Source organism: Balaenoptera borealis, assembly GCF_965194805.1.
Source record: "Balaenoptera borealis genome assembly, chromosome: 13".
Taxonomy (NCBI): domain Eukaryota; kingdom Metazoa; phylum Chordata; class Mammalia; order Artiodactyla; family Balaenopteridae; genus Balaenoptera; species Balaenoptera borealis.
In genome coordinates, this window is record NC_138870.1 from 103156465 (window position 1) to 103181813 (window position 25349).

At 52.5% G+C, this 25349-nt stretch overlaps 1 protein-coding gene across 7 annotated transcripts in view; it reads right to left on the reverse strand.

Annotated features, from left to right (window-relative positions):
• CERK (ceramide kinase) overlaps positions 1-25349 on the reverse strand; it is a 52714-nt gene that overhangs the window by 5856 nt on the left and 21509 nt on the right. For 3 of the 7 annotated variants that reach the window (XM_082350612.1, XM_082350613.1, XM_082350611.1), the window contains exons 2-10: positions 22671-22784; positions 21857-21979; positions 16687-16812; positions 14447-14510; positions 12017-12162; positions 6773-6847; positions 5733-5885; positions 1532-1637; positions 162-238 (exon numbers count right to left, since the gene is read on the reverse strand). In XM_082350612.1, coding sequence (XP_082206738.1) covers positions 162-238; positions 1532-1637; positions 5733-5885; positions 6773-6847; positions 12017-12162; positions 14447-14510; positions 16687-16812; positions 21857-21979; positions 22671-22784 — 984 coding nt within the window. Of the gene's footprint in view, positions 1-37; positions 239-1531; positions 1638-2457; positions 2513-5732; positions 5886-6772; positions 6848-12016; positions 12163-14446; positions 14511-16686; positions 16813-21856; positions 21980-22670; positions 22785-25349 lie in introns of all 7 variants that reach the window. The other 4 variants (XR_014233374.1, XR_014233373.1, XM_082350610.1 and 1 more) reach the window with 4 other exon arrangements.

Sequence of the window (25349 nt, forward strand, 5' to 3'; positions counted from 1 at the left end):
CTCTTTTCCCCAAAGTCTGGCAAAGGCAACCACGCACTCTGCCTGGAGCTGAAGTGGAAGCAGGTGCCCCTGCAGAGAAGAAGGGGCGGGGGTAGGAGGGGCGAGACCCGAGGCCCCGGACTGTAGGTCCAGCCACGGCCGCGTCGGCCCCGCCACGTTACCGGTGCTCTCCAAGCCGTACAGCGACCTTCTCTGCTCGGCCTCCAGCTGCTGCTTGCTCTGCCTGCAGACAAAGCACCTGGAGGACGAGAACATGACCACCTTGTCTGGAACCTACAGGCTGCAAAAGCGTTTCAATTCTTTTCATATAGTAGGAAGTGCAATTTCAGAGGCTTCACTTAAAAATATTTTGTTTGCATATTAATTTGAGTTCTCAGAATCAGATCCACTCTTAGAAATTACACAGACAACATATCCGTTTTGAAAATGGATAAACATCACAAAAAGCAAACAGCATCCCATGAGGCCCTTCTGTTGGCCCTGGGGAGCGGGCTGAGCTTGGCCCCGACGCCGGGGTGGCGGCAGACGGAGCGAAGGACAAGGTGCAGATCCCAGCGTGGATTCCCGGCCTGAGACTTTGTTCCCTTTCACAAAACAGGGAACATAGTGGTGATCTGGTCCAGTCAGTAACAAGCAAGTAAATGACTCAGAGCAGCTATCGCGGGGCTTGGTCGTTGGTCTCACAGATGTTTGCGGTCCTGGGCACCGCTGGATTCAGGCCGTCGAACGGGCCAGGGGCTTTTGCTGGTGGAATTAGCTCATCAGCAACTGAGGTGGCGAGGCCGTGCCTCTAACTGTTTGATTTTATGGTCTCAAATTCTTCACTTAAAGGAGGAGAGGACCAGGGGAAGGAAGGGCCCACGTCTGAATGACTTAAAGAAGGAAGGAAAACCCCCGAGTCCATCAAATCCCTACAGCCTCTCCGCGTCCTCAGACTGAGGAGCAGGGAGGGACAAGATGCGGGCTGTCGGGTCGCGGGTACAGGTGGCCAACCTGACACTCGTTCCAGGTTAACCCGGGCACATGCTGTTGAGCATGGTGGGGACACACAGGGTGACAAGGCAGCGTGGCTCGCAGAGGGGCCCCCACTGCTGGCCCGGGGTCTGGACCGGCCTCTCCTGACCACCCAGTGGGGGGACGGGGGGCCCGTCCAGCCAGCTCCACGGGCGCCCCGAGGGCGCGCACAGACCTGTCCATAAAGGGGCTCGTCTTCGTCATTTCTCACATCCCCAGCAGGGGGGGACAGCAGACCCCCCGCACCAGAGCAGACGGCGTGGTGTGAGCCCTCTGCTGGGTAGACGACGGGGACCAGACCTGACCCTGGGCCGCCCCGTGACCCAGGACCCAGCATGGGGGACACGGCGGGACCCCCTCAGGGTGCGTGGGACCCTGACCGCTGGTCAGGAGGAACCAACGCCTCCCGTCTACATTGCCAAGTACTGCCCACTCACTTCACAGCAGGAGCAAACCCCAGCCAGTCCTGCTTCTATCTCATCGTTTGAGCAGAAACACACGTAAGGGATGTGCTTACCCCGCCCGGCAGGGTTTCCTGTCCCTCGGGGAGCCCACCGTGTGCTGTGCTGGCAGGAAGGACACTGTCCCTTCGTAGCAGTGATGGGAGAGGAAGGTCTTCAAACCTGAGAACAGAGCGAGACGGAGAGACACACCCACATGCACCACTGCCTGCGCAGGAGACCGTGCCGTCAGCTTCTGCAAAGCGTGGGCGCAGGGCACCCGCCTGGGGACAGAGCGTCTGCAGGAGGACACGGCCCCCTCCCACTTCAGGCTGAGCTGCCACCACCATCACAGAGGACTGCAGGCTCCCGGCCGCCAGGGCTGCCTTCCACACTGGCAAAGGGGACGTCTTGGCCACCAGTGACCCCTCGTCGTGGCCTCGACGACGTGGCCTGCAGGTTCCGCCCTGTGAAGCCCCCAACGCACCCCCAGGCTTGACCCCGTCGTCCACAACTTTGGTGTCTTGGAGGAACTCAGGACAAAGACCAGGCGGCACTGCCACCAGACCGTGGCCGGCCCCTCTGGGAAACTGTGGCACGCTGTCCGTCGAGCCGCCTGCACCCCCAGCATGCCAAGGCTGAGAGAGGTGAGGAGGCTGCAGAAGCAGCGTGTGAAGCGAGCAGAGGTTGGTTCACGAGGCTGAAGGAGAGAAGCCGCCTCCATAACATCAAAGTGCAAGGGGAAGCAGCGAGGGCTGGTGTGGGAGCTGCAGCCAGCGAGCCAGAAGACCTAGCTAAGATCATTCACGAAGGTGGCTCCACCAAACAGCAGATTTTCAGTGCAGAGGAAACACTTCTCCTGGAAGAAGATGCCATGCAGGACTCTCCCAGCTAGAGAGGAGAGGTCGCTGCCTGGCTGGAAAGCTTCAGAGGACAGGCTGACCCTCTTGTGTTAGGGGCTAATGCAGCTGGTGGCTTTAAGTTGAAGCCAGTGCTCCTTTACCATCTGAAGATCCTGGGGCCCTTAAGAATTATGCTAAATCCACTCTGCCTGTGCTCTGTAAATGGAACAACAAAGCCTGTTTATAAACATCTATTTACAACATGATTAACTGACTATTTTAAGCCCACTGTTGAGACCTACTGCTCAGAAAAAAAGATTTCTTTCAAAATGTTACTGCTCAGTGACAATGCACCTGGTCACCCAAGAGCTCTGAGGGAGATGGGCGAGATTCACGTTGTTTTCATGCCTGACAACACAACATTCATTCTGCAGCCCATGGATCAAGGAGTCATTTCAACTTTCTTTTCTTTTTTTTTTTAAATTAATTCATTTATTTATTTTTGGTGTGTTGGGTCTTCGTTGCTATGTGCAGGCTTTCTCTACTCTTCATTGCTGTGTGTGCCCTTCTCACTGCAGTGGCTTCTCTTGTTGCGGAGCACGGGCTCTAGGCGCGTGGGCTTCTGTCATTGTGGCGCGTGGGCTCAGTAGTTGCGGCTCGCGGGCTCCAGAGTGCAGGCTCAGTAGTTGTGGCGCACGGGCTTAGCTGCTCCGCAGCATATGGGATCTTCCCGGACCAGGGCTCGAACCCGTGTCCCCTGCATTGGCAGGCGGATTCTTAACCACTGTGCCACCAGGGAAGTCCCCATTTCAACTTTCAAGTCTTATTCCTTAAGAAATACATTTTGTAAGGCTATAGTTGCCACAGACAGTAATTTCTCTCATGGATCTGGGCAAAGTAAACCAAAAACCTTCACCATCCAGATGCCATTAAGAACATCTGGGATGACTCATGGGAAGAGGTCAAAATATCAACATTAACAGGAGTTTGGAACAAGTTGATTCCAACCCTCCTGGATGACTTGGAGGGGTTCAGACCTCAGTGGAGGAAGTCACTGCAGGTGTGGTGGAAACAGCAAGAGAACTAGAATCAGAAGTGGAGCCTGGGGCTTCCCCGGTGGCGCAGTGGTTAAGAATCTGCCTGCCAATGCAGGGGACACAGTTTCGAGCCCTGGTCCGGGAAGATCCCACATGCCGCAGAGCAGCTAAGCCCGTGCACCACAGCTACTGAACCTGCGCCCTAGAGCCCGCGAGCCACAACTACTGAGCCCATGTGCCACAACTACTGAAGCCCGCACACCTAGAGCCTGAGCTCTGCAACAAGAGAAGCCACTGCAATGAGAAGCCAGAGCACCACAATGAAGAGCAGCCCCCGCTCGCAGCAACTAGAGAAAGCCCACACGCAGCAACAAAGACCCAATGCAGCCAAAAATAAAATAAATAAATTTATAAAATTCAAAAAAAAAGTTAAAAAAAAAAGAAAAGAAGTGGAGCCTGAAGGTGGGACCGGACTGCTGCATCTCAGGGTAAAACGTCAATGGACGAGGAGCTGCTTCTTATGGACGAGCAAAGAGAGCGGCTTCTTGAGACGGAATCTACACTGGTGAAGATGCTGAGGAGGTTGTTAAAATGACAGCAAAGGATGTAGAATATGACGTAAACTTAGCTGATAAAGCAGCAGCAGGGTCTGAGAGGACTGACTCCACTTTTGAAAGAAGTTCTACTGTGGGGAAAGTGCTATCAAATTTCACTGCAGGCTACAGAGCAATCGTTCCTGAAAGGAAGAGTCAACTGATGCAGCAGACTTCACTGCTGTCATATTTCAAGGCATCGCGGCGGCCGCCCCCACAGCCCTCAGCACCCCCGACCCTGATCCGTCAGCAGCCGTCTGCATCAAGGCAAGACCCAGCACAAAGATTACGACTTACTGAAGGCGCAGGTGATGGGGAGCACTTTTTAACCATGAAGTATTTTTAAATTAAGGTATGTATCTTTTTTTAGACATAATGCTATTGCACACTTAACAGACTACACTATAGCCTAAACGTAACTTTTATATGCACTGGGAATGCAAAAAATTCATGTGACTTGCTTTATTTTGATATTTGCTTTCTTAAGGTGGTCTGGAACTGAACCCTAAATATCTCCAAAGGTGTGCCTGTAAATTTACCCAAAAGTAACCTATACAGGGCAGTGACCAGAGAAATGACACTCATTAAATACAGCCAAGCCATCATCAAAAAATCTACAAACAATAAATGCTGGAGAGGGTGTGGAGAAAAGGGAACCCTCCTGCACTGTTGGTGGGAACGTAAATTGATACAAGCCACTATGGAAAACAGTATGGAGGTTCCTTAAAAAACTAAAAATAGAACTACCATATGACCCAGCAAGCCCACTACTGGGCATATACCTTGAGAAAACCATAATTCAAAAAGAGTCATGTACCCCAATGTTCACTGCAGCACTAGTTACAATAGCCAGGACATGGAAGCAACCTAAGTGTCCATCGACAGATGAATGGATAAAGAAGATGTGGCACATATATACAATGGAATATTACTCAGCCATAAAAAGAAATGAAATTGAGTTATTTGTAGTGAGGTGGATGGACCTAGAGTCTGTCACACAGAGTTAAGTCAGAAAGAGAAAAACAAATACCGTATGCTAACACATATATATGGAATCTTAAAAAAAAAAAAGGTCCTGAAGAACCTAGGGGCAGGACAGGAATAAAGACGCAGATGTAGAGAATGGACTTGAGGACATGGGGAGGGGGATGGGTAAGCTGGGGTGAAGTGAGAGAGTAGCATTGACATATATACACTACTGAATGTAAAACAGATAGCTAGTGGGAAGCAGCCGCATAGCACAGGGAGATCAGCTCGTGCTTTGTGACCACCCAGAGGGGTGGGATAGGGAGGGTGGGAGGGAGACGCAAGAGGGAGGAGATATGGGGATATATGTGTGCATATGGCTGATTCACTTTGTCATACAGCGGAAACTAACACAACAGTGTAAAGCAATTATATTCCAATAAAGATGTTATAAAATAAAATAGTACTATAAGTCCCTGCAAATAAATAAATAAATACAGCCAAGGAATTCATCTCAGCAACAAGTGTCAAACTTTGAATCCTACATCCTTTCAAACTTTTTTTCTGCATTTAAACGCATTTGAAGGCTGAAAGGGTGGTGTTGCACACGACCTGAAAGTGCAGACCATCACTCGTTTGTATGATCTGGGATCGACCCCATTCCTCCTCGTCCCAGCTCTGAGCAGATGTGAGAACTGGCCTGTGACCGACGGCAGCGGTTCTCCGGGCACCCCGGACCCGTCAGACTCGCGCCCCTTGGTTTCCGTCTGTGAACGAGGCCCCACCTGGAGCGAGGTGGAGGCCGTGTGTGGAAGCTCCCGGCGTGTTACTCTGAGTTACCTGAGAAGTCGTATCTGACGAGACCCATCCACCGCTTCCTCTCGCTGTCCTTGATGATGTCCCCGTAGAAGCCGTAGCCCAGCAGGGACACCGAGTACCGCAGCAGCGTGCTGTTGTGATGCACAGAGGACACGTCCATGGCCAGCGAGTCCCCTGCGGAGAGAAGCCAGGGTGGAGCCCGCGCCCCTCTGCCTGCCCCCTGCAGAGCGGCCGTGATGGAGCCGTGAATTAAAGCGCGAGATAGGCAGAAGGCAGTCGAGGCCGTGGTCTGTTCTCCCGGGGTGCCCGGCCTCCTGCTCGCGACCCAAGTGACTAAATTTGACTCAAATTTCCAAAACGGGCTTGGAAAGCGGTTCCGTAAGGAGGGGAAAACAATGTGACCGTGAAGCTCGCTGAACGCCACTAAGTGAAAGGAAGGAGGAAAAGGCGCCTGGCATTCTCAAATGTAAAATCACACGTGTACCATCTGTGAACACAGCCCTCTGTGACTGTGGCCGACACGCGAGTAGCACTGCCAGCAGGGACAAGGACGGGCAGAGGGAGCCACACGGGTGCCCTGACGGCGCCTGGCAGCTCCGAGCAGCGCTACCAGCAGCCTGGGGCCTCCGACCCCAGGGGCGCGCTTTCTAGAGGAGCGGGGAGGGCGGGGGGTGACTGGGGAGGCCTGTCCCCGCAGGGCGACAAGGGGCCAAGTCCCGAGCAGGGATGAGGGCTGACAGCAGGGCTCCAGATGAGGGCGCGGACGTGTCGGGGCAGAGGAGCACCTGGCCAGCACAGGGGACGCCACGGAGAACCACCGGGGCGCAGGTGCCGGGCACCCCCAGTGCTCTGGGGGGGCACCAGAGGGTTCTGAGCAGAGCAGCACTTCTGTTTCTGAAGGTCACCCAGCTGGACGGGATGAGAAGTGGCAGGGAAGGGTGGCAGCCAGGGCCCTGCTGGCGGACGGACGGGCACCCGCACGGCGAGGCGGACTGACACCCGCGTGTGCCCGGGGACCTGGGATGGGGCAAGCCAAGTGCGGCGCTGAGAGAGGCACCCACCCACGACGATGTGCAGAGCCGAGGTCTCCGCGTCGTTCGTGCCAACCGTTGAGTAACACACACAGTCTGTCGACCCTAAAGGGGGGGAAAGGTCCTTAATGTCACTACAATCACTTAAGATCCTAGCATGTTTCCAAGTGCATGAGTGGTAAGCTCTTCCGTTTCTTCCATGGCCCTGGAGTAAATGAGAAGGAATAAACTCCGTTTGCGTACAGAGTTAGTCGCTGAGGTTGATTCATCAAGAGTACTGAGATTGACCTTGACTACCAGCAACCAGCCAGCTCCTCACAGAGGGTTCAGAGACCCCTCCCGAGCCGGTCCGGGGGGCGGGGCCCCTGGGAGGTCCCTGCAGCGGTGGCAGCGGGGTGCCAGGGCGCAAGGCTCAGCGCTCTGCACGGTGTCCCCGCTCCTGGCTGCCACAAAGGCGGGCAGCAGCCCTGGGGCTCCAGACCTCAAGACCAAAGGGACTACGCAGTGGGGAAGTGCATGCAAAGCAAGGACAGCTCGTGGAGGTCGCAGAAAAAGCACCGCAGACCTGTGCGCGGAGAGAGACCCGGAGCCTCAGCCCACCCCTGGGTCATGAGGGCGCAGCAGCTGCCGGCTGACAGGCGTGAGGGGCCAGCGGGACCCGCTCTGACCCCCACGGGCTCGGCCGGGGCTCTCCCTCCTCCGGCCCACACCCCCGTCTGTACAGTGGAGGCGACCTCAGAGCACGCAGCTAGCGCCTGGATCCCGAGGGCACGGCAGTGATACTACGGGTCCTCCCTCGGTCTGTCCTGGTTCTAACTGGGTCGTCACCAACGTCTCTGTTCTCCACCTGAGTGGGCAGAAAATCTCCTGCGTGCTTATTTATAACAGATTTCTGAGCCCCGCTCCACCCCCGAGATCCTGACTCAGTAGGTTTGGGATGGGGCTGAGCGATCTGAATTTTAACACGTCTGCTGAATAGCCGAAAACCCTAGTCTAGATTTCCCAAGAATAAACTCTGACGGTATCCAGAATTGCACCATAAATGCTGCCTCAGACACAAAACCAACGCAGGTTGAGGCCCATCAGGGAATAACCATCCTGTTAGCAGGCACACAAGCTCTGGCCGCAGGCAGGATCCAGATGCTGTGCCCTCAGGCCCCAGAACATTCTATAAGGCCCTCAGCCTAAGTGGAGCCTGAAAGTCCATGGTTCTAAATAGACGTGCTGGATCGCAGGCAGTGTTTGTCATCTCTTAGAGCAACAGAATCTGGTCCAGTATGAGATCAGAGTAGAAGCCTCTTAACTATTTAATCTAAGCTAACATACGCCTTCTTATGGTTGGAAACTTATATAAACACATACAGATTCATATATTTTTAATATGTATATTTTTCTTTTTTGTTAATCTTAACCTGAAGACTTGAATGACATCTCATTCCAAAAATGAGCTGAAAAGTAAAACGATTTAAATGAACATTTAAGATTATAGGAGTGACTAATTCTTAAAATGGAATTAACAGTATTTAAGGAAAACTACATGGTTTCAGACTATCTTCCACACCCTTATTTTTCTAATTGAGGGTACCCAAATAACGGGTATAAACATTTCTGACAAAATAAACTACAAAAGAGCCATGAAATTAACTTGAAGCACACCTTCATATCCCTAGAACTTCCCAGAATTTCCAGAGCCCACTTGCTCCCCTTACGTGCCTACCGCACTGTTTACTTTCTTCACAAACCATCCTTTAGAACAAAAACTGATCAGACATCCCATATCCCCTGCATTTTTTAAAAAATTAATTAATTATTTTATTTTTATTTTTGGCTGCCTTGGGTCTTCGTTGCAGTGCATGGGCTTCTCGTTGCAGTGGCTTCTCTTGTTGCGGAACACGGGCTCTAGGCATGCGGGCTTCAGTAGTTGCGGCGCGCGGGCTCAGTAGTTGTGGCGCACGGGCTTAGTTGCTCCGCGGCATGTGGGATCTTCCCGGACCAGGGCTCAAACCCGAGTCCCCTGCACTGGCAGGCGGATTCTTAACCACTGTGCCACCAGGGAAGTCCCCTTCCCTGCATTTTATCAGATATAACTTGTATATTCAGCAATCTTTTAATCAGTAGAAATTCAGCAGTGATCTCAAATAAAAATGAAGAAACGAGTGGTCTGCACTTTGCACCATGTCCTTTTGACCTTTAAACTCCCTCTTTATTTGTGGGTCTATCTAGAATCTAACTGCTCTATTAAACACGTTAGAATCAAGTTGAAAGTCTCATAAAGGGATCTGTCTCGAGTAGGGAAAAAAACCCCAGCACTTCTGACCTGCTGCATCATCCTTTTTACAGCCACAACAAAGACGGGCCCTTTTTGATGGCCCATCTCAACGACAGCATCTTGTCATAGAAGCTGCTCGAGAGCCGCCTCGTGTGGGAACAGCGGGCAGGACAGGGACAGGCTGAAGGCCACTGGTCACTCGGTCAGTCCTAGGCCGCACGTGGGGCAAACCGCCGGCTCTAGCGGGCTGGGCTGGACGTGGCCCACTTTTCCGAGTTCATTCACTAGGAACTAACTGCAAACACTTCCACTGAGTGTGTGAGATGGCGCAGAACCTACAGGCACCTGAACCCTACAGAAAAAAGCAGAGGGCTCAGTGGGGCCTGCCCTGGGCTGGGGGACACGCATTCACTGTTACCCAAGTCCTCAGGGCAACAAATAGCGCAAGTGAACCGAGTTTCTAGTAGGTTTCAGGGGTTATTTTGCTGAAAAATCAGATTTTTAAAGAAGGTACTCAGCTCAGCTTCCTCCCGGCTCAGCATCCTTCACGGGCCACCTCCCCACCCGCCTCCCTGCAGCTCCCACCTCCACTCTGCCTCTCACGCACGCTGCTCACGTCTGCACCACCCACTGCCTCGGGGCCATCGCCTGTGCCGCTCCTCCTGCCTAGAACATCGTGCCCCAGATGCAGGGCGCTGTCCCCTGCCCTTCAGGCCTCTGAGTGGGATCACACGTGAAAGGTCCCCTGCGCCCGTCTGGACCGTGCTCCCCCAGGCCCCACTGCTCTGTTCTCTCCACTTCATGCTAATCACCTGCCTCTCCCCCTGGACTCCCTGCGTCCCTGCCTTGTTCCCTCGCAAGGCCCACAGCGAGGCCGGCCCACAGGAGGCCAGCAGAATGTACACACGAGGACCCACCGAGGGAATGGACGGACGGAGCACGGGGCGTCTGCGGGCTGTGGACCCCTATGCTTTGGGCTGGCGGCCGGGGCGCCGGGCACCCACAGACAGTCGCTTCAGGGCAGGAGAACGTCTGATTCTTCTTCGTCCCCAAAACACCACTTCTCGCTTGTTTTAACATTCAGTCTGCTTCCAACAGCTCATTGCCCCCTCTGGGGACAATGTAAGTCCCCAGTTATCTCTGTGTGGTGAAGACTTTAACCCAGAGGGAGCGCCAGCTCCAGACGTAAGATCTGGTTTATCTCGGGCATCAGGAGCCCCCTGACCCCCAGCCCCTGTGCCCCAGAGCCACCTTGCAGCCTCCCCCTCCTCGAGGCCCCACCTGGGAGGCGGCCCTCCCAGAAGCTGTGTCACCCGGCCCAGGGCAGAGGCAGCGGGCATGCGCCCTTCTCCTTGCAAGCACAGTCTGGGCACTGCTGTCTCCCCGCCCCCGCTGTGCCGGCCTTCCTGAGACCTGAGCAGGCCCAGGCGGGACCACCCAGCTCCGAACCCCGACACACTGTCCCTGAGCTCCAAGGCCAGCGCCCACAGCCCGGTGCTGGGGGGGTCCTGCTGGGGGGCTCGGGCTGGCTGCGCCATCCGATTTGCCAAGTCTTGCTGGCTCTGCCACTGAAAACTGTGCCCGAGTCACAGCCGACCACACACCCGATGTCCAGCGTCCACCCGGGACCTGGGCAGCCCACCCGCCGCTGCTCTAGAACGGAACGTAGAGGGTGGTCTCACGTGCGGCCCTCTAGACGACAGCCTGACCCAGGGCCTTTCCCCAGTCCCTCTAGCCCCCCGCCTGAGCGCACGGCTATTCCCATGGCCGCCCGCTGCCCCAGGGGACCCTTGGCGTGTGTCACTCCGCGCCCGGTCCCTCACCCATCACCTCCCAGGGAGGCTCCTGGGACCCCCCGGAAGGACCCCCTCCGAGCCCCTCACCCAGACCCACGCCAGCGGCGCCTCCTCTACCCTGCCCCACTGCTGGAGACCCTCTCCTGCCACGCGGGTCCGTGTGTCTGCTGAGCTCCACAGCAAGACCCGGTCCATGCCAGGCCGCGGAGAAGCAGGGCGTCTGCCGGGCGCACTCCCGCTGTGCGGCGTCGGCCTGAGCTCTTGCGCCCTTCAACCATTTTAATAGCCCAGGGTTTTAGGTATCAGAGCCACATGGGCAAATGGTGACAAGAGGCATAAAGGAAACACAGATTAGAACATAGAAAAATAAAATTCACGTAGTCCAGACACACCATGTACAAGGTTCAAGGACAAAAGCCTAACCTGGCAGAGAAGTTGGAAAACACGTGACCCACTGAGGGGAACATCCTTAACACACAGACAGCACCCGGCCAGGTGGGGAAGGACAGACCTTCCCGGGGGGCAGAGCGGCCTCCGAGCCCCACCGTCCGCGCCCTTCTGGACAGCCATGCAACCTGACCCTGGCACCCCGCATCGTCACCCAGAAAATGGGGTGACAGCACCATTCTCAGAGCCATCAGAGAACGCGGATGTCCACCCGAACCCGACCTGCCAGGGTCCCTGCCGCTGTGGCCCAGACACAGGGTGAGGAGGGTGCCTCCTTCCGCTGGGTGGTCTGCAGAGCCCCGGCTTCACCCCACCCACCCCGCCACCGGCCGGCTGAACGCTGTGATTCTCCTAAGAGCTGGGTGCTTCCCGGAGACACCAAACACGCCGAGCCGGCCACCTCAGGACACGGCACGGCCGGCCCCTGTCCCGCTCCCACCCTGAGGCCTCCCGCCCCGACGCCCGGCCCCCGGCCCTGCGTACCGGTCACTTCTTCCAGGACACCGCCTGCTCCCCACGCTCCCCTTCTCCTGCACTGTGCTCTGCGCCTCCCCCATCCCCCCCCACTGCCAAACGGCCATCCCTTCGAGAGCCAGGACCGTGCCCCCAGCGCCTGGCAGGAAGCAGGCGTCCGGGGGGCACGGCAGGACCCCTTCCCGCACGCAGCGGCGGTCCTGTGTCAGGTGCGTGGAGAGAAGAGCTCGCCTGAAATAAGGGACGAGCCTCAGGAAGACCCAAGGGCGACCCCTCCCGGCCGCGTACCCGCAGGGATGATACCGATCCTCAGCGGGCTGGGCACGAGCGCCGCCCGGGGCTGGTCCTGGTCCACGCCGGCGTCCCTCTGCGTCCTGCCCACCAGGCCGTGCAGGACCTCGCTGAACATGCCGTCTCCGCCCACACAGACGACGCTGCGGGAGGAGCACAGGCGTCAGGCCCTCAGCACCCGCCCCGCACCGCCAGCTCCCTCCTGCGCTGGCCTCCGAGCCGCCCCCCAGGCCGCAGCGGTGCCTGTGCCCCGTCGGCCGTCTCAGCTCACTCCCCGCTCCTGCGGCAGACCTCTTCAGACCCTCCGTGTCTGCGTCCAAGCCCTGCAGGGAGAGGCTCCTGATGCCCGCCGCAGCCACACGGCCAGGCGCTGACAGGTCGAGAAGGGCAGGGCCTGGGGGACCGGGTGAAGGGCAGGGCCTGGGGCCAAGCTGCAGAGAATGCCCCTTCCTTCCCTAGCAGGCGAGGCTGACGAAAAATAAGCAGACGAAACATGAGCTCAACAGGTTTCTCCCCTCTGCCTTCCAGCCCCTGAATAAGGTCTCCAGGAACTCGGCCTCTGGGGCAGGTGACACGTGGCTTCCTCCCTCCCTGATGCTTCCCCCACCCCTCCCCCACTCAAGACCCACTCCCGCCGTGTGACCCTAATCCACCTCCCTGACCCTTCCCTCCAGGGAGGCTCTTCACACTGCCTGAGGTCCCCAGCGGCACAGTCGCCCACTTGAGACCCTAGAGCCTTCTTGGGGCCCTGGGATGGGGCACAGGGACACTCAGGACGCCGCCGCGCCTGGTCACAAAGCTTGGCGTCCAGCCCTTGGCTGCCCCCCAGCCTTCACGCTGACCCGACTGGAGGGGGCCCACAGCTCCACTGACATCCCCCACACCAAAACCTGCTTCAGCTCATCTCATTGCCTGATGACACTTGGTGAGGACTCGGTCACGGGGACCAGCCGATTCTCCCCCACACGTCCTGGAGAGCAGCCCCTCTGCCTCTGCCACTGTCCAGCCGGCTCCTGCCCAAGACCCATAACCTCTGCCAGCCTCCCTGGGTCCAATCCTCATTGCTACTTGCCACGCCGCTTTCAAGAGTATCTTTCCGGGGCTTCCCTGGTGGCGCAGTGGTTAAGAATCTGCCTGCCAGTGCAGGGGACACGGGTCCGAGCCCTGGCCCGGGAAGATCCCACATGCCAAGGAGCAACTAAGCCCGTGCGCCACAACTACTAAGCCTGCGCTCTAGACCCAAGAGCCACAACGACTGAGCCCGCGTGCCACAACTACTGAGCCTGCGCTCTAGACCCAAGAGCCACAACTACCGAGCCCACGTGCCACAACTACTGAAGCCCGCGTGCCTAGAGCCCGTGCTCTGCAACAAGAGAAGCCACCGCAACAGGAAGCCCGCGCACCGCAACGAAGAGTAGCCCCCGCTCTCCGCAGCTAGAGAAAGCCCACGCGCAGCAACAAAGACCCAACGCAGCCAAAAATAAATAAACAAAATAAATAAATTAAAACAAAAGTTATCTTTCCAAAACACCCGAGCCTACAGGACATCTAGGTACAAGCTTTCCGGGGATCCTCACCACCTTTCCCCAGCCTCGTCTGCTCATTCGCCGAGCACCTGCCGCGCGCCAGCCCTGTGCCAGGCGCGGGGGGCAGCTGTGCACAAGGCAGAGGGGGCCGGCTCTCCAGGAGCTGACATGCCAGCAGGCACAGACGCAACACAGATGCAGAGTCACACTCGGGGCCGGTGCCTCCTGCGGGGACGCGCACAGCACCCGCTCTGTGCTGTCGCAGCCAGAAACGCACAAGCAGGTCCTGACCGAGAGGAAACCTCCGACAGACCCAGAGCCAAGGGACATGCTGCAAAGGCACTGGCCTGTTCTCTCAAAATTCAGCCGCACCGAGAAGGCTGAGGATCTGGTCCGGGTTACGGGAGACCAGAGACACACCCACTGAGTCTGAAGGCAACGTATGATCCAGGGCTCTTCTGCCTTAGGGAGTAATGGGACAGCGGGCAGAGTCCGAAAAGGACAGCAAATGGGTCACGGCACTCGTATCAGTGTTAATCTCCTGGTTTTGATCACTGCATTTTAGTTCTGTAAGAGAATATCCTTGCTTTTAGGAAATACAAGTATTTAGGGACGAAAGCTGATCATGTCTATAACATACTTTCAAACGATACAGAAAAAATTTCTGTACGTAGGTGGTAAGACTAAAAAGGAAAACAAAACTATTACACGGTGGTTTTCCAAGGAGAAGAACATGACTGAACTTTTCTGCCTTTCCTAATTTTCTAGGAGAAGAAGGTTTATTTTACTTCGACAACTAGGAAAAAAGGTGTAAGGAAAGGGAGTGAATAAAATGAAGACAGATGGGTAAAACTTGATGAGAATTGACTATTTATTAGTCAGATGAAAGACGCTTACTTACCCGTCATATTTGTCTATGTTGAGCTCATATAAACTCTCCTTGGCATGATTAGCATGCTCAGTAACTGTGGGAAAAAAACATATTACATTAGAGTTTACACTCAAGTCTGTGAATCCTCTTTGAAATGAAAGGCAAGTAAACCATGCTTTTAAAATGAGGCCCTATAAAATCTGCAGGAGGGTTTCCTGTAAGAAAGCCCTCCTTCGATCTTACCCAAATTCCTTTCACGGACAGGATGCTGACCTCAGGGGAACAGGACCTCTCAGAATACACTCTACTGGGTAGGACATCACATTCTTGGCATTTTTTTAAAATTAATTAATTTATTTATTTTTGGCTGTGTTGGGTCTTCGTTGCTGCGCGCAGGCTTTCTCTAGTAGCGGCGAGCGGGGGCTACTCTTCGTTGCGGTGCACGGGCTTCTCATTGTGGTGGCTTCTCTCGTTGTGGAGCATAGGCTCTAGGCGCGTGGGCTTCAGTAGTTGCGGCTCATGGGCTCTAGAGCACAGGCTCATTAGTTGTGGCGCACGGGCCTAGTTGCTCCGCGGCATGTGGGATCTTCCCAGACCAGGGCTCGAAACTGTGTCCCCTGCATTGGCAGGCGGATTCTCAACCACTGCGCCACCAGGGAAGCCCCACATTCTTGGCATTTAATTGCCAACAAATAATAACTTTCTTGGGAAGAGATTACATCTTCTATTTTATAGTTTTCCCTTATTATCCAAGGAACTTGGAAAATTTTAGAATATACCAAAATGTAGAAGAAAGAAAATGTTAGTCCATAGTCTGTATACTCACTGTAACAGAAACTCTCTTTTTTTAAAAAAGAAAAATTTATTAATATTTTTATTTGGGTGCACCGGGTCTTAGTTGCGGCATGTGGGATCTTCGTTGCCGCGTGCAGGATCTTCATTTGTGGCATGAGGATCTTTAGTTGCAGCACGTGGGATCTAGTTCCCTGAGCAGGGATCGAACCTGGGCCCCCTGCACTGGGAGCACGGAGTCTTAGCCACTGGACCACCAGGGAAGTCCCAACAAAAACTCTCTTAAAATTCACTTGTACACACAATTTTGTGTCCTTGTTTTCCCAACATCTTATCACAATCCCTTTTTCATCATTAAAAATTCCTTGTAAAGACCATTTTAAAGAGCTACATACTATTCCTTCAGATTCACCACAATTCTGTCTTTATGTTTCCTGTTCCGGGGTATAGGTGGTTTCCAGTGTTTTGCTTTTATAAAAATGAGGCAACGGACACCTGTGTACCTCGCCCTCTGTGTAGAGCTGATGGTTTTCTCAGGGAAGTTTAGAAAACTGTAAGATTGGACAAAAACCCCCTCCTTTTTGAGGATCTTGACCCGCACTGCCAGGGGGCCCTTTAATAAGTTTACACAAAACCCTCAAATCTCTGAAAGGAGAAACCGTCTCCCTACACCCTCCCAGCATCTAGAACTTGCTCTGAAACTCGGTATTGCAAATGTGGCATTGCATCGTGTTTCTTAAAAATACCACTTACTGGTGAAATGATTTCTAAGCCTTACTAATTGCTTGTATCTCTTGCAAGAATTTTCTGTCCATAATCTTTGTCCTTTTTTTTTTTTTTTAATTTATTTATTTTTATTTATGGCTATGTTGCGTCTTCGTTTCTGTGCGAGGGCTTTCTCTAGTTGTGGCAAGCGGGGGCCACTCTTCATCGCGGTGCGCGGGCCTCTCACTATCACGGCCTCTCTTGTTGCGGAGCACAGGCTCCAGACGCGCAGGCTCAGTAATTGTGGCTCACGGGCCCAGTTGCTCCGCGGCACGTGGGATCTTCCCAGACCAGGGCTCGAACCCGTGTCCCCTGCATTGGCAGGCAGATTCTCAACCACTGCACCACGAGGGAAGCCCCATAATCTTTGTCCTTTTATCCTTAGTGTTTTTCCTGAGTGCTTTATGTGCTAATACTTGGCTAGAACAGCCTACGTTCTTTACTTTGTATTCTTCTCATTCTGGTATGCCAAAAACCCCAACATTTCAGTTTGTTAAAATAATCTTATACGGGGAATTCCCTGGTGGTCCAGTGGTTAGGACTCTGCGCATTCACTGCTGGGGCCCGGGTTCAATCCCCAGTCGGGGAACTAAGATCCTGCAAGCTGCGAAGCATGGCCAAAAAAAAAAAAATCTTCATACAATAAAAATCTTCCCTAGTGACCATATCTGAGTCATTCTCAAATTTACTTCTACAGAGACTTTGCGCCTTACCAATGATCTCGGTGGTGATGGAGGCCAGTGTAAACAACGGCGCCACTTTTCTCTCATAGATCCGCTTGCCTTGTCCTTTCCCTCCAAACGGATTGATGAACACCAGTAAGTGCTTTGGTCTAGATGCTGCAAAACAGCAACACCGCGTAAGTCACAATGAATGTAGGTGATCAAAATGAAGAACTGTGTTACTGAACAAAATCAAACCACAATGGTTCTAGAGCTCTGCTTAGTATTATCTGACAAAAAGCATTTTTAAGGTAAAGAACGGTGCTCAAGAGTTTCATAATCTCTGAAAAGAGAAAAGCACAGTTTGTGAGATCAGGCAGGTGCTCTGCACATCAGCCAGGGGGATGGCAGCCCCGGGGATTCAGAATCCTGGCAGAGAAGGACGCTCTCTCCTGATGAGCAGTCCTACAGGGTGTAAATCCTGGAAGCAGGAGCCTCATTCTTCTTCATGTGAAGGAAAGTGAGTCTTCAGAAAATGAGAGAAACAGATATACAGCACAGAGCGTTGGGCGAGAAAGACAGACGGACAGGCACAGGGAACGCTCAATCTGGAGACGGACAGAGAGACGGAAGGACGGCAGGCTGTCCCTTCCAGAGGCCCGGCTAACCGCCTACACCCAGGTCTCCTGAAACACCCTGTTTTCTTATAGCAACTTCCACATTTCTGCTTGGGTCGGTTCAAGTAGATTCTGATACTTAAAAACCAAATTTAACCAACAAATCAATAAAAGTAGCAAGAAACTCGAAGCCCTGGGTCCACACAGAATCCCACACATGAACGCTCACAACAGTGCCATTCACAGCAGCCAAAACGTGGAGACTCTCCAGGTGTCCACCAACTGACGGCTGGATACACAGAATGTGACCAAAGGAGTATCGTTCAGCAACGAAAAGGAACAGCCCACTGATACACTTAACCAACATGAATAAATACCAAAAGCATGATGCTGAGAGATGGAAGAATTACACAAAACAGCCCTTTTACATGATTCCATTTATGTGGCAGAACTAACATGTGGCAACGATGATGAAAAGAAACAATCAGACTGGTGGTCGTCTCTGGACTGGCCGGGGAGGATCACGAGGAAACTGGGGTGATGTTAAGTCTTACAGGGTCTGGGTTACACGGGTACACGTATGCTTCAAAACTCACTGATTTACACTTACCATTTGTCCATTTCACTGTATGTAAATTCTACCTCCGAACTGAAAACAAATACTGACCTCTAGGTAATGACACACGTGCTGAAGTGTCTGAAGGGTCATGCCCTGATGTCTGTCACTTACTTGGAAACACAGCAAACGTACCATTAACTAATGGATGGGCAGAGAGACACAGACAAAGCAAAACCAGCAAAATGTTAACAACTGCAGAATGTAGGTGGTGGGTGTATGAATGTCTACGGTATAATTTTTTCAATTTTTCTGTATGTTTGAAAATCTTCATAATAAAATATTGACGGTAATACACAGTAGAGAAAAATCAAAGCCAAAAGTCTATTCTTTGAAAAGATTCATAAAATCGATAAGTCTCTAATAAAACTGATAAAAAGGAAAAGGGGAAAAAACACAAATTAACAATATCAGGAATAAGAAAGAGGACATTATTTCAGAACCTACAAATATTACAAGGAAACTGAAAGGATTTATTAAACTTATGCCAACAAATTTGTAAATTTTTATGTAAGAGACACATTTCTCAAAAAATACAATTTACCAAAAGTGACAGAATAAATAGAAAATCTGAATAGTCTGATATCTAATAAAGAAACTGAAGCCATTAATAAAAGCCTTCCCACAAAGAAAACCCCAGATGGTTTCACCACTTAATGCTTCCAAATATTTAAGGGGAAAAGTAGCCTCAACATTATAAAAATTCTTCCACATGACAGAAAAGAAAGAAGCACTTCTCAACTCTGTGTACATGACCACTGTAAGCTTGACAGCAAAACCAGACAAGCACATTTACAGAAAGGAAACTCATAGGTCTATTTCTTCCCTGAGCCTAGGTGAGAAAATCCTAAACAAAATATCATCAAGTCAAATCCAGAAATGCACAAAAAGGGCAATACATCATTACCAAGTAGGATTTATTCCAGGAATACAAAGGCTTTTATACAAAATACAAGGAGAAACCAATGTTTTTCAACACGTTAACTCAAAAAGAAGAAAATCATACAATCATCTCAATAGATGCAGAAAAAGCACTTATCAAATTACACATCCAATGATGATTTTTTAAAATTCTCAGAAAACTAGGATTGGAAAGGAACTTCTTTAATCTGGATTTTAAAAACTTACTTAAAAAAACCTGGGCCTTCCCTGGCGGCCCAGTGGTTAAGACTCTGCCCTCACTGCAGGGGGCACGTGGTTCGATCCCCGCATACCACGCAGCGTGGCCAAAAAAACCTAAGGAACATCATTCTCGACAGTGGGATGTTGAAAAGTTTCCCCCAAGATCAGGACTAAGACCCTCCCCGCTGCACTGGAGGTCCAAACCAGGGCAAGAGGGTAAGAAAAAGAAAGAAAAAGGCATAAGAACTGAGATGGAAAAAAACAGAACAGTCATTATTCACAGCTGACAAAAAGAATCATCAAACTATTAAAATTAATCAATGAATTTAGCAAGGTCATTGGATGCAAGGTGAAATACAAAATCCAATTCAATGTCTATATATGAGCAAAAAATAAATAAAAAACAAAATAATAGCACCACAGTGCGGTGGGGAAAGGACAAGCTTTCCCACAGATGGCACGGGGTGAAGCAGATATCTATATTTAAGGAACGTGAACCTTGACCGCTTACTTCACGCTGCATACACACATCACTTCCAAAGGGACTCTGCAGCTCTCAAAGCGAGAGGTGGAGCAAAGCTTTGAGAAGAAACCATCTTCGTGGCCTCGGAGCAGAAAAGCTGTCCTAAATAGGACACAAACCAGCCACAGAGTTTTTAAAAAAGATAAACAGAGCTACATAAATATTAAGAATGTCCATAAAAAGAATGGAATGAAGAGAGTGAAAACACAAGCCATCCAGTGGGAGACGGTATCTGTAATTCAAAAATCCAGTGAAAGATTCAGATCTACACTATGTAAAGAATTTCTACACATCATTTAGACAGACAGACAACCCAACAGAAAGATGGGTAAAAGACTTGGACAGACACCTCACAAAAGAGGATCTCCAAATGGCCCATAAACAGAGCCAGTGAAGGTGAGAAATGCATTCCTATCAGGGAAATGCCAATCAAAACCATAATGCAAGACTGCTAACACCCACCCGAGTAACTACAATTTTAAAGGTGTGGTTAAGGTGTGGGACCAGCAGAGCTCCGGTCCCCTGCTGGTGGGCGTGGCCCCGGGACCTCCAGTTGGGGAGGCAGCGTGGCCGCGTGCACTGAGGCTCAAACACGCCACCAGCCCAGCAAGTCCAGTCCCACGCGTGCACCAGGAGACGCGTGCGGGCGAGTTCAGAACAGCTCTGCTCACAGCGGCCACGCCAGGAGGCCATCCAGTGGCCATCAACGGTAAAAGGGCTGCATAACCGGCCACTCATCCCCTGGAACACCACGCAGCCCAGAGAACGGGCCACCCGCCCCGCACGTGACGACAAGCTGCCGGAGAGCCAGACACGGGAGTGTCGGCTGGGATCCAACCGCATGAGTACAAAATGAACCCAGGTGTTTGAAGTCAGGTGATCGTCACCTTTGGGGAGCGATGGCAGGGGCCCTGGGGCTCCAGGGGGCTGGCAGCGTTGTCTCCTGATCTGTGTGCGGGTTACCCGAGGGCACTCAGTGTGTGAGAACTTCTTTGTGTCTAGTTATACTTCAGTTAAACATTCAGGAGTAACACAAAGTGACAGAGCAGCTGAAAAAACTGAATTATAGAATATTTTTAGATAAAAGTAGACTATAGCAGATGCACGACTGTATAGGTTTTTCTGCGAAAAAAGTCCCATTATTCAGTGGGGGCAGGTTCAGAGGGCTTTCTCTTGGAGTTTGAACCTCCAGAATCATCCTGATCCAAAGACTCAAAGTCTCGTGAAAACAACTGGAGGACAGAGGGGAGAGAGCAGGTGAGGATGAGGGGAGAGAGCAGGTGAGGATGAGGAGGGAGGGTCAGGAGGAGGGGGGAGGTGGCGGTAGAGGAACTGAGGCAACCTCCCAGCCGGACTCGTTCAGAAGTCCAGCGGACAAGCAGAGGACAGAGCGCTAGCGATCCGAGATGGAAGGAAAGGTCAGGACGCACTGGTTGCACGGACGGCGGGGGACCAAACGCCCCATCCCGTCCCACAGAATCAGACGGCGAAACGCAGAATCCAAGTCCCGCCGCCCAGATGCTAAGCCAAACACGTGCTTTTCTAAGCCAGGAAGTCTCTTTGAAGCTGCTGTGTGGGAAATACCTTCCTCAAACAAATTATAATTCACTTTTTTTTAATCTAGATGTCAAATTAATTTTAAAAGATATAAAACCAACCTAAACACGTGCTCTTTCTTTTCTATGGCTGAAGTCTGCACTGAGTTGTCAAGACTGTGTATTAAGATTATATCCAAACAGATTAGCAGAGGCGAACTACTATATACAGGATGGATAAACAAAAAGGTCTTGCTGTATAGCACAGGTAACTATATTCAATATCCTGTAATAAACCATAATGGAAAAGAATATATGTATAACCGAATCACTTTGCTGTACAGCAGAAATTAACACCACATTGTAAATCAACTATACTTCAATTTAAAGAAAAAAAAAGATTATACCCAAACAACATGAAATAGTGTTCCAGATACAAAATGAGTTGACACCTACCGTTAAGTGTGACAGACAGACTCTGGCTGCACACCAATAACTCACAGCTCAGACGTTCAGACACACCCCAGGGGGACAGAGGTGCCTTCCCCAGGCACCTGGTTTAATCCTCCATTCACTGCGAGTGCAGGCATTATCACCCCATTTTCCAGGAAAAGAAACCCAGGCCCAGAGAGCCAAGGGGCCTGCCCCGAGCCTCGCGGCTGTAAGTGAAGGTGCCAGGCCCTGGGGGCCAGGCTCTGGGCACCACACTACGTGGTCCTCTAATCAGTAAAGCGTTCAAAAGCCACAGCGACCCATCACATCCGCCTTGGTTACAGGGAGCTGGGCCGAATACAAACCACGCACGTACTCAGCTTCTCCAGTAGCTCCCTGAGGGTCTGCAACCACAGGTGGCACAGCTGCTCCTCAGGACACCAGAAGGTCACCTGCGCCCACCTCCAGCGGTGCCGCCGGGCCCTCCTCACACGATGCACTGCACAGAGAACACACGTCGTGAGCTCGCGGCCCTGCGGACCGGGGAACGCGCTTCCCTCACACTGACCCCAGGTTCACACTCAAAGCGCCCCAATGGTCCCCTTTTCTTCTGACTAGTAACTTCCAAGGTATATTAGGGAAAAGATCCTAATTCTCAGTTCTTTTAACCCATGTTAAAAAAACAATAAAAAATAAGAAAAAAATGAATATTAAAAGTAGAGCTTGGGACTTCCCTGGTGGCGCGGTGGTTAAGAATCCGCCTGCCAATGCAGGGGACACGGGTTCCAGCCCTGGTCCGGGAAGATCCCACATGCCGCGGAGCAGCTAAGCCCGTGCGCCACGACTACTGAGCCTGCGCTCTAGAGCCCGTGAGCCACAACTACTGAGCCCACGCGCCTAGAGCCCGTGCTCCGCAACAAGAGAAGCCACCGCAGTGAGAAGCCCACGCACCGCAACAAAGAGTAGTCCCCGCTCGCCACAACTAGAGAAAGCCTGTGCGCAGCAACGAAGACCCAATGCAGCCAAAAATAAATAAAAAATAAATAAAAGTAGAGCTTGGAAAAAATGATACAAGGACCTTTCTATAAAGATAAACCAAGGACACAATGAGTTTGTTAAACAAGTGACAAAAAAAGTTCCCTTTCATGTAACCTGCATGGAATTACTGAGGAACATTCAGGCCACATTACCTGTGAAAGCATAAGGCTTTTCCATTTTCTGCCATTTTCCACTGGTGTAGTGTTTCCCATTAATGTCTGTTTCTTCAACGGTGATGATCTCGGAAATAGGCACAGAGCAGGCATCTGTAAAAACACCACAGTCTCACGTCAAGAGGGTTCACGGAATTCACGTGAACACAAGGAATGCCACTCCAAAGTGCTGGGAAACGTTCTGCTTTAAAATTCATCAGACATCCAAAAGGAAGAGGACAAGTTATACGTAATTTTAAAATTCAGAGCTAAATAAGTTTGGGAAACTCTATGTCATCAGAAGATGGGACGTCTTATCCACAGTCACCAAATGGAGGCTGTGAATTTTCCAGGCCAGCTCCTGTATTAAATTTGGGGAAAGATGTCCAAGACCCAGTGCCTGTGTTCAGTCTGGCTCAGAAATCAAGTGGGAAAGATGCACATAACAGACCCAGGACCACAGAGTGTGCAGGTGAGTCAGGGCCACACCAAGGCAGCGCGGGGGCGGGTAGAGGGCTCTAGAAAGGCCTGGTGGGTCCAACCACTAGGATGCAGGAGGAGAAAGGGGAGACTTGGGTGGACGTAGGGATGACAGCACAGGACATCCTCCACCATGGGAAACCCAGTCATAACTGCGGGCCTGCAGCTGCCACCAGGTAAGGCCGGACACACAAACAGCTGTGGGAAACGTGAGGTGACAGCTTGTAACGGCAACTGGGGCCCAGAAAGAACCCTCCGAGGACAGCACAGGGACTGGGAAGCAGAGAAGTTGGAAGACAAGCCCCCAGTGTGGACAGGCTGCGTTCCCAAAGCCCACCGGTGACGGCTGGTGGGAGTCACCATCTGCCTTTACACAGACGAGCATGGCAGTTCCTGGTTAGGCCCCAGGTTGGCTATGAAACCTGCAGTATAGCTCTCCCCACCTTCTGCTACATTCAGCTCACCCAAAGCTTTATCTGCTGCTTGGGTGAGAAGAAAAACAAAAATAGGTAAGGAGGATATACTATTTTATACGCGCACTGCTGTTACATGTAACAGATGTGGTGAGACACAATTATTTTCTCGAAAAAGGGACAGAGGTCCATGGGGACGTGAAAAAAACATCAACACTATCTGCATCCCTAGTCGATTGAGGAATGACACCAGCAGAATCCTGGGGTCTGGCTGGAGGCCGTCCTGGGTGAGTCTGTGCCTGGGGCGGGGACCTCCAAAGCAGGTCTTGGCGAGTGACCGCCTCCATCGGCCCCTCCGTCTGCTGGGCCAGGAGCTCAGCCTGAACTTCACGACAACACACAGGGCTCGTCGTGTCAAACTGGGAGGGGTTCTGGAAGCTGCCCGATCAGGGTGAGAGGGGTCCAGCACGAAACAGCGTCCTTTCGGCCTCCCTCGCCCACTGACCCCGAGGCCACGTTCCTCTCTCTGCACCCTGCCCTGTGTCCCTTCACGTTTGCAGGTCACTGCGGCACCCTGTTCTGCAAAACCCTTATGTCTAGTTAGGAGGCGTCGAGAATCAGAGAGTTCCTGAAAAGTTATGCATGACTCACAGGGTAACCCGCAGAAAGAGTCTATAAATTAGCAACCTCTAGTCTTGTGAATTTAGTTTGACTGGAAGAATCAATCCCAGGCCACAGTGGAGGCCACCGGCTGTCCCCTAAGGGCAAAGTGACACCGTAGTCCCCTGGTCAACCTCCCTGTGCTGGCACGGAGAGGCTTCCAAGCACAGCACTGCACGTCGTGTGCACACACCAGGTATAAATTATAAATTCATGGATGTAAAAATAGATATTCTTAGAGGACCATCTTGCACAGAGTTGGTGCTGGGAACTTGGGGGTCACTTTCATTTTCTGCATAGTATTAGCATTTCTCTCCCTTTGCTTGCATTTTGCATAATCCTGCACTGCATATGGGATTAGATAAAAAGTCAAAGTCTTCTATAAAAGATCGTGTGATGAGAGGAGACGCGGGAGAGTTACCTCCAGACCAAACTGCACCTGGCCGGCGGCCAAATCGATGCCGGCAACGCATGCGGACGCAACTCACTGGCAGACGACGGGGCCCGGAGCACAGCTGGCCGCCTCGCGCCACAGCCTGGCCGCCCCACCTGATTCGGGCCAGTCTCTGCACACAGAAGGCACGTCCCTTGCTGACTCCCCGCTTCCCAAGCTGCTCCGGCCGCCCTCGGGAGTCGCCCTCGCGATCTGAATCCTCCTCGTGGTCACCGGGCTGACTGTGGCCCTGTCGGAGGATCAGTGGCCAAGGCTCGCGGGCGTCCCCTCTCTCTTTATAAAGTAACAACCCAACACCCACTTGAAGCAAACTTCCAAGCAGAATGTTCTGGAACAGACGGGGACCTCTGAAGGAGAGGAGGACTCGAAAGCCGCCCGACCCCCTGGGAGCCTCCCTGGCCCAGGGGCCCCCACTCCACACCTCTCTGCGGTGGGCCGTCCCGTCACGTCGGGTTTGAGCAGCGCCCCTGGGCTCCAGCCACTAGTGCCGGCGCCTCCCCTCCCAGCACGCCGGACATTGGCCAACGCCTCCCGAAGGCAAGGGCGCCGACTGAGAACCACGCTCACAGGGTTAGCGCGCTTAGCAACCCTTCTCTACACAGAGAGCGGGGCGGCAAACTGAGGCCAGGCTTGGGGCCACGGGGGACAGGCAGACACCTGTCCTGCCGACCC